At 43.3% G+C, this 13,604-nt stretch overlaps 1 protein-coding gene across 1 annotated transcript; it reads left to right on the forward strand.

Moving 5' to 3' along the window:
- The first annotated feature begins 7,333 nt into the window (after nucleotides 1–7,333).
- On the forward strand, nucleotides 7,334–10,368 carry LOC122098506 (disintegrin and metalloproteinase domain-containing protein 1b-like). The gene has a single exon (XM_042668954.1). It carries the CDS (start codon nucleotides 7,849–7,851, stop codon nucleotides 10,366–10,368), a length of 2,520 nt encoding a protein of 839 aa, XP_042524888.1. The 5' UTR covers nucleotides 7,334–7,848.
- The last annotated feature ends 3,236 nt before the right edge of the window (nucleotides 10,369–13,604 follow it).

Genomic DNA, 13,604 nt, shown 5'->3' on the forward strand with positions numbered 1-13,604 from the left:
AGCTCATCATATCCAGCTCCTCAGGCACCATGCCACACTGAGAAGGCTGGGGAAACAGATTAGGGGGAACAGATGAACCTAGTATTTCTGACTGGAAGCTCAACAGACTAAAAGTATACTAATGTGGCAGGAGTGATTCCTCTATTTTAATTATTCATTTAGTAAAGACGTGCTTATTAGCACATCAAATGCCTTAGTACATTTACTTTTTCATACTTCAGTTGAACTCATCATATATATTTTAGATATCAGTGTCCTTGTCACTATGGACTACTGCTATAAGTCCATGTATCTTGTTTGACATATAGTAATATACATTTCTGAATTTATGACTACTCCGAAGATTCTTTTGTTCAGGTTAACAACTACCTATCATATAAGGGCAATTTTCATGTGATTTGACGATTCTAATGTAACTTCTAACTTTGTATTCATGAAGCAAGAAGTTTTTAAATCCAAAGTAAATAAAATGTAATATACTAGATTACTAGACATGTATTCAGGGACCATGTAGACTTTTTTGAGGCCATTGAGTTTTGTAGCGCTGTTGGAGGGGTTATGGCTGATAAGACCCTAACTGTTATCTAGGTTAACATGCTAGCACTAGAATTGGCGCTGTATCTCAAGTGGTAGAGCATTCACTTGAGCCGAAGAGCTGAGGGACAGAATTCAGGCCCAGAGTTCAAGCCCCACGACTGCCAAAAAAAAAAAAAAAACAGAAGAAGAAGCTAGCTCTGAGCCAGATGTGGGTGCACACAACTGTAATCCCAGCTACTTAGGCAGTGAAGACAGGAGGACCAGGAGTTTGAGATCAGCCAGGCAAAATTAGCCAGACCCTCTTAAAGGATGTAGTTTAGGTGGTCAAAGCCCTGGATTCACCATAGTACTCAAAACAAAAAAGTAAATAAATAAACAAAGAGATGTCAGCATTAAGCCGGGATTGTAGTGCATGTATCTAACACCAGCACTCAGGGGGCTAAGGTCAACATACAGAAGTGATAATCTATCTCAAAACAACAAAAAGAAAAATAAGCCAACACTGGAGGTATGTGGTATGTGTTATGTGACAGATGTGTTATGTGACAGATATATATTTCCAGGTGCTCCCTACAGTCATGTTCTCTTTTTATTCAAAACATTTTCCTTACAAGACAGCCTCTGTCTCCTTTCACTTTTACTGGCTAGTGATGAATTGCACACCCCTAAGTATCTCATAGCCAATGAACATCACCTAGCGTTAGGTAACTATTTCAAACCAATTTTATAATACTTATTATAACTAAGTTATCATAGTTAACAGGGCTGAGAAAATGCATGGAATTAAAATGTTTCTTATTTTCTGTTTTAGAAAGTGTCTATTTGCATTCATATCCTGTGAGAGACCGTCAGTCAGGTAGCCCCTCTCCAGTGCAGGCTACAGAGCTCTGGAGGCGGGAGCTACTTCTCTGGGGAGAGGGCACAGAGCAAACGTATTATTCATACTGCTCATTCTGTGCCAGGCACAGGTGTCAATAAGCATTTGACTTTCATTGTCTTCACTGAAAACTCAGGTTGTCTTCATTTCAATCTCATGTAGCTCAGTGGTAGAGTGCTTACCTAGCAGCATACATGAAACCTGAGTGCTTCCCAGCACCACCTCCAAACCAAATCAAAACCCATCAGACCAAACCAAAGGAAACCTCTCAGTTTCCCAAGGAAACTTCTCTTTGCTACTCAAGCACACAGACATCACAGAGGTTGCTCTTGGCCTAGACAATAACTGCTGAAGTCTACAATCCTTTTGCAGGTGTGACTGAATCTATGCTCTCCAGTACCTGATGAGCCTTTCCCTTCAGTAGAAAAGAGAAGATACTGATACAGTTTTCTTGCCCAAAACATGTCTGCTTTCTCAGCGGCTGCTAAAACAAAGGCCTTACAAGTGAATGCTGTCCTCAAGAACCTACTGAATTGTGTAGTCATGAGACTCACAAAGTATCCTTTCCCCAACTAGAGCTGGACTGCATTGAGTGGCAAGCTAGGAACATCATTCAGTTCTGTAGAACCAGCTGACCAAGATGGTCAACACCTGCTAAACCACTGGATGCTTTTAGCAAAGCCAACATTAAAAAGAGAGGCAAGCCAAGCACCAGTGGCTCATGCCTATAATCTTAGCTCCTCAGGAGGCTGAGATTTGAAGATCATGGTTGGAAGGTATCTCAGTCAAGAAACTGTGTGGGGACTAAACTCTGGGCCTGGGTGCTGTCCCTCAGCTCTTCAGCTCAAGGAGAGCGCTCTACCACTTGAGCCACAGCACCACTTCCGGTTTTCTGGTGGCTTATTAGAGATAAGAGTCTCATGGTCTTTCCTGTCCTGGATGGCTTTGATCCATGATCCTCAGATCTCAGTCTCCTTAGTAACTAGGATCACAAGCGTGAGCCATCGATGCCCTGTTGCTCTGATCACTTTTTAGATGGGGTCTTGCTCGTTTTCCCAGGGCAACCTGCACGGTGGTGCTATTGTTTCCTACCATAGCTGGAATGGCAGCTGCTGATCACCTTGCCTAAAAAAAGCATAGCTACCAGATTCAAAGATTCTTACAAACTTTCCTCCTGGGCTGGCCTGAAATAATAATCTGGCTGGATTTAACAAACAAACAAATAAAAGTAGATCATGCTATGGAGCCTAGGGTGCCCACTGAATTTCATGATCATCCTGCATTACCCTCCTGAGTGCTAGGACTACCGGTATGTAGTCTGTGCCTTTGGATAATTCACTTATATTCTGAGTATCTGCCTCTCTTTTTCTCTTCCTCCCTCTTCCTCCTGCTCTCACTCTGCTTCTCTTCCTCCTCTTCTTTCTCTATCTCCTTCTCTTTATGCAAAGATAAGATTTATTTATGATTCGTGGGATTCTTGGGATGTGCCCTGGCACATCACTGCATGCAAGATCAAATGTAATGTCAAATCTAAAGCCACAAAGGAGAACAATCATTCAGTTCCCAAGGGAACATTCACAGCTTAACTATGAAACTTTCCCTTGAGTTTATGAGTATTAAATTAGTGTTGTTGAAACAATATGTTGAGGATGTATAGACTATCTTGTGGTTTCTTTTAATGTATCTATAAATAGCATCATGGAACCGTTTTTATATCTCCCATTTTAATGCCATACTTTTTTTTCTTTTTCTTTTTTGCTGGTCTTGGGATTTGAACACAGGGCTTGGATGCTGTTCCTGAGCCTCTTTGTGCTCATGTGTAGCACTCTACCACTTGGCCCACAGTGCCACCTCTGGCTATTTCTCAGTAGTTTAATGGAGATAAAACTCTCACGTACTTTCTTGCCTGGGCTGGTTTGAACCACGTTCATCAGATCTCAGCCTCTTGAGTAACTAGGATTTCAGGTGTGAGCCACTGGTGCTTGGCAGCCTTATGCATTTAATAAGACAAATGTGATCATGGAACCTCACCCCACATCTTGTACTTATCTCTAAATAAAACCTATTCTTATTGTCAAGTAGAGTTTTAGTGTTCATGTTTCTTAAGTCACATTTGAGAAATCATCTCAATTTCAGATGTGATCTCTCACCAACTGGTACATAAAATTCCAGAAGACTTAATACTGGCATTCATAGTCTGTCAACCCTTTCACATACCCTTAGAAAGTAATCAAATTTGGACTTACCCAGATTATGTTAATGAAATAAGCTTTGGAGTTGGGCCTGCTTCCTTCTCATCATATTGGACTGCTTGTTTTGCCATTTGGGCTGGACATGGAAAATGAGAATGTAAAGACATTATTGGCCTGACACATAACAGTGAAGGTATAGAGAGAAAACGAAACAAGGAAGAAACTGGTGGGGCTGGGGAGGTGGCTCAGTGGTAGAGCGCTTGCCTTGCATGCCTGAGGCCCTGGGTTCGATTCCTCAGCACCACATAAGCAAAAGGAAAAAAGCCGGAAGTGGCTCTGTGGCTCAAGTGGTAGAGCGCTAGCCTTGAGCTGAAGAGCTGAGGGACAGCACCCAGGCCCAGAGTTCAGGCCCCACAACCGGACCCAAAAAAAAAAAAAAAAAAGAAGAAGAAACTGGTGGTTGACGGAGAATATTGCTGCCTGCCCTGATAGTGGCATTAGTTAAATTTGAGACAACAGTTACTTGAGGAAGAGTTACTTGAAATTGTCATAGCAGTTTAGTTTGAATAAATCTACATTGATAAAAGTGTCAAAAGCAGGGCTGGGAAGTTGGCTCAGTGGTAGAGCGCTTGTCTTGCACGCCTGAGGCCCTGGGTTCCATTCCTCAGCACCACATAAGCAAAAAGAAAAAAGCCGGAAGTGGCGCTGTGGCTCAAGTGGTAGAGTGCTAGCCTTGAGCTGAAGAGCTGAGGGACAGCACTGAGGCCCAGAGTTCAGGCCCCACGATCGGACCCAAAAAAAAAAAAGTGTCAAAAGCAACAGTGCTGCCCCAGCATGGCTGCTTTCATGCTGGACCATGTTCACTCCATAGGGACTAAGTGCTTCTCAACAAATGCCACGTGCCTGAAGACTGGCTGGCCATGGCAGGTACATGTTAGATAAATCACAGATCACTTTGCAGGATTACTTTGAGGATTAGATTACTAATATATAAAAATTGTACACTACCTCTCAGAATAAAATATTCAAAAACTTTCCTAGTTTTCATGTCCGTTACACATCATGTTAAACAATCCAAAAAAAAAAAAAAAAGGAGGGGGGGAAACTAGTAAAGCAGATGGAAGAATAACTTCAGAGAAGTAACGTGATGTGTTGAATTACTCTCAGGGAATACAGCAAACTGAACTTCTAACTGAAGCTCAGTGTTTCTAACCATCCATTAGATGACATAGATTATGATTTTCACAGGCCCTTTCTTCATAATAATAGAACTATAGTGGAAGTTCAAAGAATACCTTTTTTTTGGCGGGGGGTTGCTGATCCTGGGGCTTGAACTCAGGGATTGGCCATTGTCCCTGAGTTTCATTTTGCTCAAGGCTAGCACTCTCCCACTTGACCCACTGTTCCACTCCTGGCTCTTTTGGTATTTAGTTGGAAATAAAGGGTCTCACAGACTTTTCCTGTCCAGGCTGGCTTTAAACTGTGATCTTCAGATCTCAGCCTCTTGAGTAGATAGGATTATAAGAATGAGCCACTGGCACCCAGCCTATAGAAGTCTAGTATTTCATAGATGAGACTCAAGAAACTGTTGAACAATGTCACATGGGCAAGTAGCAAAGAATTTTGGGCCATCCGATTTTAAGATCAGTTTTCAGCCTGGTATTTTTGCTATAAAAGAGGTGATTATTAGCCGGGCGCTGGTGGCTCACGCCTGTAATCCTAGCTACTCAGGAGGCTGAGATCTGAGGATCACGGTTCAAAGCCAGCCCGGGCAGGAGAGACCGTGAGACTCCTATCTCCAATAAACCACCAGAAAACCGGAAGTGGCGCTGTAGCTCAAGTGGTAGAGCGCTTGCCTTGAGCTGAAGAGCTGAGGGACAGCGCCCAGGCCCAGAGTTCAAGCCCCACGACCGACAAAAAAAAAAAAAAAAAAAAAGAGGTGATTATTATCTGCTTCTGGGTGTGGTTATGATAGAAGAGGAAATTTTATTATAATTATATTTTTAAGTTATAAAGGAGAATGTTCTTCAATTATTGAACTTGATCTTTTTACCCCACCAAAAGAATTAACATAATTGGTCCTGATTATTTTGATATGATACAGGGAAACACCCATCAATATTTGACAATTTCCAAACTTCAAGTTGAAGAGGCTTTGCTCTTACAGAAACAAGAGGAAAAGATATCCAGTGGAAAATCATTTAACCTTTAAAAATGTTTCTGTGTGGGCCAGTACTAGGGCTGGAACTCAGGGGCTGGGTGGTGCCTCTGAGGTTTTATAAAAGGTTGAGCTCTAGTGAAGCCACAGCATCATTTCCAGTTTTTAAATGGAGAGAAGTTTCACTTTCCACCACAGGCTGGCTTTGAACCATGTTCCTCAGATCTCAGCCTCCTGAATAGCTAGGATTACAGCTGTGAGCCACCAGTGCCAGCAATGGTATAATTTTTAAATGGGTTTCTGACATACCAATATGAATAAATATTCTTACTAGAAGCAAATAATAGCTATACAAAAATGAAGTATTGAGAAGAAATATCAGAGATCTTATAGAAGCATCCCATTCTTTAGTGAAGTAGACAGGGCATTTCTCCATTACTCAAACGCTCCGTGTAATCATGCCTTGATTTTTTCAGGTCTGAGATTGGGACTCAAACTTGGTACCTTCCACTTCACTCCACCCATACCTTGAGTTTAAAGGTTGTAGACTGGAAATATTTGACTTCATATAAAGTTATATATATGTAAGGTAAAACGAAGTACAGTCTCATTTTAGGTATCCTTAGATACACAGAAGTTATCGGTACACAAGGTTTCTTTTGCTTTGTAAATTTAGTGCTAGATACAGTGAGGAATGATTATTATTATTATCAACATCAAATCCAATCCTAATATTCAGGAGGCTGAGGCAGGATAATTACCATTTGAAGGATAGCCTGGACTATATTATATAATGTTTGAATTGGCTAGACTTGGTGACATTTTGAGGCCCTGTCTCAAAAGACTAAGGGTGAGGCTGGGAATATGGCTTAGTGGTAGAGTGCTTGCCTATCATACATGAAAACCTGCTTTCCATTCCTCAGTATTACATAAACAGAAAAAGCTGGAAGTAGCATTGTGGCTCAATTGGTAGAGTGCTAGACTTGAGCACAGAGAGGCTAAGGGACAGTGCCCAGGTCCTGAGTTCAAGCTACAGGACTGACAAAACACAAACAAAAAACAAACAAACAAAAAACCACCCAGGGCTGAAGCTGTAGATTACTGGTAGAGGGCCTGCCTCTAGGGAAAACACCCATAGGTTGACCCTCACAACTATAAACAACAAATAAACACACAGAAAAACTAAACCTCTGAGACACAAAAATTACAGCCCACTATTGAAACTGAAACAGGAGTTTTTGTTTTTTTTTTTACAAACCCTATGCTGATTATCTTGATTAAGAAGACCTGATTAACGAGAGTTCACTTTTACTCTAATCTCTGTTTTAATGTTGAGACAGTTGAGAGGAACTGAACTTTGACCAGGTCTCATATCCTTACCTGCTGAAAATAATATCACACAACACTATGTCTGCCTTAGGAAAATGTCTTGGTAGAGAGGAATTACTTTTCACAAGATAGAAAGTCCCTAAATCCACTTACTAAAAATGAAGAATAGTGATGAAAACTTGGACTATCATGATTTTCAGGGAGAGAAAAGTACCAAATCACTGACTAAGGAGGACTGAACAGAGAAACATCACGCAGAAACCTGCAGACAAGAGGAAGAGGCAGCGGGCAACAGAGAACACCGTCCTGCTCAGAGATCCCCAGAGAATCTGCAGCCCCTCCCCCAGGGCCACTCGCCAGAATGCTGGATTTGAAAGAATGAGCAGATTAACGGCTATCAGGAGCAGTGTGGCCTGGACAAAACAAAGTGAAATCAGAGATACTGTACTGCTGAACCACACCAAGCCTTCTACCTGGTTCATCTCTCCATGAACATAAAAAGAAACATAGCCAGGGAACGTCAAACTGTGGCTGTTGAAAGGAACTTCTGTCCAGTGGCTACTGCTGAAGGCCAGGTGAGAAACAATAGGAAAAGACACAGCCTGAAGGCCGTGCTTAAGTGTGGGTCAGCAACTGCCCACAAGGAGCCAGCACACCTCCGGGGATAGTACCGCGTCTCAGAAGAGCTTGTCAGGCAACGTGCTGCTGATGGACACAGGCCTGGCGTTTACCTGATCAACTGATTCCTTTGGGCCATGTCAGTGGTGACATCTCCGAGAGTCTCAGCCTCCATCCTGCCTTCTCTGTGCAAAAGGCAAGTGACCCTAGAAGCAGTTGAGGTAATGTTTCAGACTTGGGCTCCCCCAATGAAGGGACTGAGGCTGGAACTTGCAGCAGGACATCGGTGTGTCAGGCTGGCAGCCATGTTGCTCCTGGGGGTAATTCTTCTCCCAAGCATGCACTGTGACCTGGAATCGGTACACGGCTCTTCCCATGAAATAGTCATCCCAGAGCAGCTGACAGTCAAGAGAGGCGAAGGTCTGGTCCAAGCCGCATCGTACATGCTGTTCATACAAGGCCAGAAGCAGCTGGTTCACCTGAAGGTGAAGACAGACTACTTTGTGAGCGGCTTTCCCGTCTACAGTTACCAACGTGGTGTCCTGGAGCAAGCAGTGCCTTGGCTCTCACAGGACTGCCACTATGAAGGCTACATAGAAGGAGTGCCACATTCTTTTGTTTCTGTCAACACCTGTTCAGGCCTCAGGGGCATCCTGATTAAGGAGGAGGCATCCTACCGCATTGAGCCCATGCCCTCTTCCCAACGGTTCGAACATGTCTTGTACGCCATGGCACATCAAGCCCCAGCCTCCTGTCGTGTGGCTTCCACACACAGCCAAGTGCTGCCCACTGGCCGGCAGCAAGAGAGCAGGGAGCCTCATCACCTCCAGGGGCTGTCCTACTTGTGGTCACACACCAAGTATGTGGAGATGTTTGTGGTGGTCAACTACCAGAGGTTCCAGATGTGGGGCAGTAACATCAATGACACGGTCCAGGGAGTACTGGACATCATTGCTCTGGCCAACAGCTTCACCAGGGGACTCAATACAAAGGTGGTGCTGGCTGGGGTGGAGATCTGGACCGAGGGGGACCTGGCAGAGGTCCTGGTGGACCTGCAGGTGGCACTCAGGAATTTCAACAGCTGGCGGCGAGACAAGCTCCTCCACCGTGTGAGGCACGATGTTGCCCACATGATCGTCGGGCATCATCCCGGACAGAGCATGGGCCAGGCATTTCTCGATGGTGCCTGTTCACGTGGTTTTGCGGCGGCTGTGGAATCCTTCCATCACAAAGATGTCCTCCTCTTTGCAGCACTCATGGTCCATGAGCTCGGGCACAACCTGGGCATTCAGCATGACCACTCAGCCTGCTCTTGTAAAGGCAAGCACTTTTGCCTCATGCATGAAAACATCACCCAAGGAAGTGTCTTCAGCAACTGCAGCTCTGACTCCTTCTACCGTTTCCTTCTCGCACACAAAGGGGCTTGTCTGTTTAACAAGCCACAGCGCAGAAGCCGCAAGCACAGGAGTGCTAGGTGTGGAAACGGTGTGATAGAGGAGTTGGAGCAGTGTGACTGTGGGGATTCATGTGAACAGAATCAGTGCTGTGACACATACTGTCACCTGAAGAAAAATGCAAAGTGTAGTAATGAACCATGCTGTTCTAGATGTCAATTTCGAAAAAAGGGATTCCTGTGTCGTAATGTTAATGGTGTGTGTGACCTCCCAGAGTATTGTACTGGTATATCCGCAGGATGTCCTGCAGACAGGTATATGCAAGATGGCACTAAGTGTCATGAAAATTTTTACTGTCTTGGTGCTCAATGCATGGACCCTAGCAGTCAGTGTGCACGTATTTTTGGGTTTAGGTCCATATCTGGTCCAAAAGATTGTTATAAGCATGTGAACCGCCTAGGGACACGATTTGGAAACTGTGGTCGTTCCTCTGAATCTCCAAATAACTATGTAAAGTGTTCAGATCAGAATATACAGTGTGGGAAACTTGTGTGTACAAGAATTACTCTCCTACCACAAATGAAACCCCACCATACATTTATACAGCTGCCCTTTGGAAATGACTGGTGCTGGAGCATGGATGCCTTTCAGCAAGAAGATATCCCCGATGATGGAGATGTGTGGGGTGGCACTATTTGTGGCCCAAATAAATCTTGCCAGGATTTCAAATGTGCTGATGATCCTGTGATAAAGATTCCCTGTAATTCAGAGGAACTATGTAATGGGAAAGGTGTTTGCAATGATTTAGGGAATTGCCACTGTCAGCCTGGCTTTTCACCCCCTGACTGCAAAAATGAAGGAAATGGTGGTAGTGTGGACAGCGGTCCACCTGGTAATCTAAAAGACGAAGGTGCCGGATTTGGCCAAAATCCTGTTAAGAAAGATGATTCAATTCTAAACATAAAATTATTATTACTGAATATAATTTTTGGAATATTAGTAATAGGTATCATTATTTGCTTCATCTACGTTGTTAAAGGAGCAGAGACTGACGAAGAAAGTCATTCAGAGACTACTGAACAGGCTTCAGAAGAAGCCTTGCCAAAAGAGGAGCCATTAGAAGAGTCATATGCAGAGCCACCACCAGAAACAGCAGAGGATAAAGAAGAATTAGAGGAAGAAGAAGAGTCATATGCAGAAACCCCACCAGAAATGACAGAAAAAGAAGAAGCAGAGGAAGAAGAAGAAGAGGATGAAAACTGAAGCTAAACACATCCACCTCCTCAAGTACCATGTAACAATGAGAAGACTGGGATAACAGGTTAGGTGGGAACAGATGGGACTAGTATCTCTCACTGGAAGCTCTAGAGACTATGAATATACCCATGTGGCTGAGGAAATTCCACTACTTTTATTATTCATTTAGTAAATAAGTGTTTATTACCATATCAAATGTCTTAGTATGTTTGCTTTTTCATATTTCACTTGGAGTCATCACATGTATCCATAGATATTAATATCCTTTTCACTTTTCGACCATGATTTTCAGGACATACACTCTTTTATGTCACTTGTTTGACAGTCAAATGCAAGAAATACTTTTATATGACTGACTGTTGTAATTTAATCTCTAAATTTAATGAAGCAAAAAGGTTTTTTTTGTTTTGTTTTGGTGACAGTCCAGTGCTTGAACTCAGAGCCCCTGCTTGAAGTGAGAGTCACTGCCTCTTAACTGTTTTGTTAAGTGGAGCCTCAGCTCCACTTCTAGTTTATTTTGTGGATAAATGGTATAAGAGTCTCACGGACTTTTTTGGCTAGACTGGCTTTAAATCATAATCCTTAGACCTTGGCCTTTTGAGGAGCTAGGATTACAGGCAGGAGCCCACCAGTGCCTGGAAAGCAAAAAGTTGTCACTTTTTTTTTTTTTTTTGTAGTGAGGCTTGAAGTCAAGGCCTGGGAGCTGTCCCTGAGCTCTTTTTCCTCCAGGCTAGTGCTCTATCACATTCAGCCACAGAGCCACTTCTGATTTTCTGCTGGTTTAATTGGGTATAAGAGTCTCATGGAGAGCTAAGAATGTAGCTTAGTGGTAGAGGGCTTGCCTAGCATGCATGAAACCCTGGGTTCAATTCCTTAGTACCACATACACAGAAAAAGCCAGAAGTGGCATTGTGGCTCAAGTGGTAGAGCACTAGCCTTGAATACAGAGATGCTCAGGGACAAAGCCAAGGCCCTAAGTTCAAGCCCCAAGACTGGCAAACAAAACATTTTCCTTACAAGACAGCCTCTGTCTCCTTTCACTTTTACTGGCTAGTGATGAATTGCACACCCCTAAGTATCTCATAGCCAATGAACATCACCTAGCGTTAGGTAACTATTTCAAACCAATTTTATAATACTTATTATAACTAAGTTATCATAGTTAACAGGGCTGAGAAAATGCATGGAATTAAAATGTTTCTTATTTTCTGTTTTAGAAAGTGTCTATTTGCATTCATATCCTGTGAGAGACCGTCAGTCAGGTAGCCCCTCTCCAGTGCAGGCTACAGAGCTCTGGAGGCGGGAGCTACTTCTCTGGGGAGAGGGCACAGAGCAAACGTATTATTCATACTGCTCATTCTGTGCCAGGCACAGGTGTCAATAAGCATTTGACTTTCATTGTCTTCACTGAAAACTCAGGTTGTCTTCATTTCAATCTCATGTAGCTCAGTGGTAGAGTGCTTACCTAGCAGCATACATGAAACCTGAGTGCTTCCCAGCACCACCTCCAAACCAAATCAAAACCCATCAGACCAAACCAAAGGAAACCTCTCAGTTTCCCAAGGAAACTTCTCTTTGCTACTCAAGCACACAGACATCACAGAGGTTGCTCTTGGCCTAGACAATAACTGCTGAAGTCTACAATCCTTTTGCAGGTGTGACTGAATCTATGCTCTCCAGTACCTGATGAGCCTTTCCCTTCAGTAGAAAAGAGAAGATACTGATACAGTTTTCTTGCCCAAAACATGTCTGCTTTCTCAGCGGCTGCTAAAACAAAGGCCTTACAAGTGAATGCTGTCCTCAAGAACCTACTGAATTGTGTAGTCATGAGACTCATAAAGTATCCTTTCTCCAACTAGAGCTGGACTGCATTGAGTGGCAAGCTAGGAACATCATTCAGTTCTGTAGAACCAGCTGACCAAGATGGTCAACACCTGCTAAACCACTGGATGCTTTTTAGCAAAGCCAACATTAAAAAGAGAGGCAAGCCAAGTACCAGTGGCTCATGCCTATAATCTTAGCTCCTCAGGAGGCTGAGATTTGAAGATCATGGTTGGAAGGCATCTCAGTCAAGAAACTGTGTGAGGACTGGGGAAGGTGGCTCAGTGGAAGAGTGCTTGCCTTGCATGTATGAGGCCCTGGGTCGATTCCTCAGCACCACATACGTAGAAAAAGCCAGAAGTAGCTCAAGTGGTAGAGTGTTAGCCTTGAGCTGAAGAGCTGAGGAACAGAGCCCAGGCCCAGAGTTCAGGCCTCATGACCAGCCAAAAAAAAGAAAGAAAGAAAAAGAAATCACTGGAATAGAGTATGAATTAAAAAAAAAAAAAGAAACTGTATGAGACTCTTATTTCCAATTCACCACGAAAAAGCTAGAAGAAGAGCTATGGCTCAAATGGCAGACTTGTTAACCCTGAGCAGGAAATCTCAGGGATAGAGCACAGGCCCTGAAATTCAACCCCAGGATCAGCACCAAAACAAAGTAAGAAAATACTGTCTCCATTTCTTCCCCTCAGCATTTCCTCTCTGGCCCCCCGGACTGGCTGTAGCTCTCCCCGTTCTTGTTCTCACAAACACTGTGAAACTAGTACATAGCTTTCTATATTCTTTTCTGCGCATCCATTTTTATATAGGCATTTTAGACTCATCCTTTTCGGAAAGAAATCCATATTTCCATTTCTTTGAATCTGTTTTCTCTCCCTAGTGGCAAGCTCATCAAGTCGTACTTCTAAATTAATTCTTTTTCATGACTAGTATTTCATGACTTGTTAAGAATTTTCGTTATTTCTTCCATTTTCCCATCTCCTCAAGATTTTAATTTTGGTTTTAGCTATTACAAATAGAAGACCAATGAAACCGCACAAATCAAAATATAGTCCATGTAGGAGTTTCTCCTAGACCCTCTTGTTCTCTTGTGCTGCCTGCTTGTTATTACTTCCCATTGCTCTCAACCCACACAATCTGGCTGACCCACGGGACAATGACAGTCATCATGTTCAGGAAACACAGACCAGGTAAGAAGACCACCAAATGTCCTACTTCAGTCAATCCTTTTTTCTCTGAGTTAATTGGAGTTTTGAGCTGCGTGTGTCCTGCTTGGTATGGAAGACAATAATCTCACAGTTGAAGTGTGTCACTGTCAGCAATAAATCATGCTAAAGGGCTGATGGGAGCTCCTCCCTCTGTTTCATGGCCTTGCAGAGGCTGGCTCACAGGATGCCATTCTGTGGAAGGAAATTATTAAC

The sequence above is a fragment of the Dipodomys spectabilis genome, unplaced genomic scaffold (assembly GCF_019054845.1).
Source record: "Dipodomys spectabilis isolate Male_0828 unplaced genomic scaffold, ASM1905484v1 ptg000480l, whole genome shotgun sequence".
NCBI classification, from domain to species: Eukaryota; Metazoa; Chordata; class Mammalia; order Rodentia; family Heteromyidae; genus Dipodomys; species Dipodomys spectabilis.

Bases quoted from the DNA above. Each gene is read 5' to 3' on its own strand.
- LOC122098506 (XM_042668954.1), top strand. From the start codon at position 7,849: ATGTCAGTGGTGACATCTCCGAGAGTCTCAGCCTCCATCCTGCCTTCT.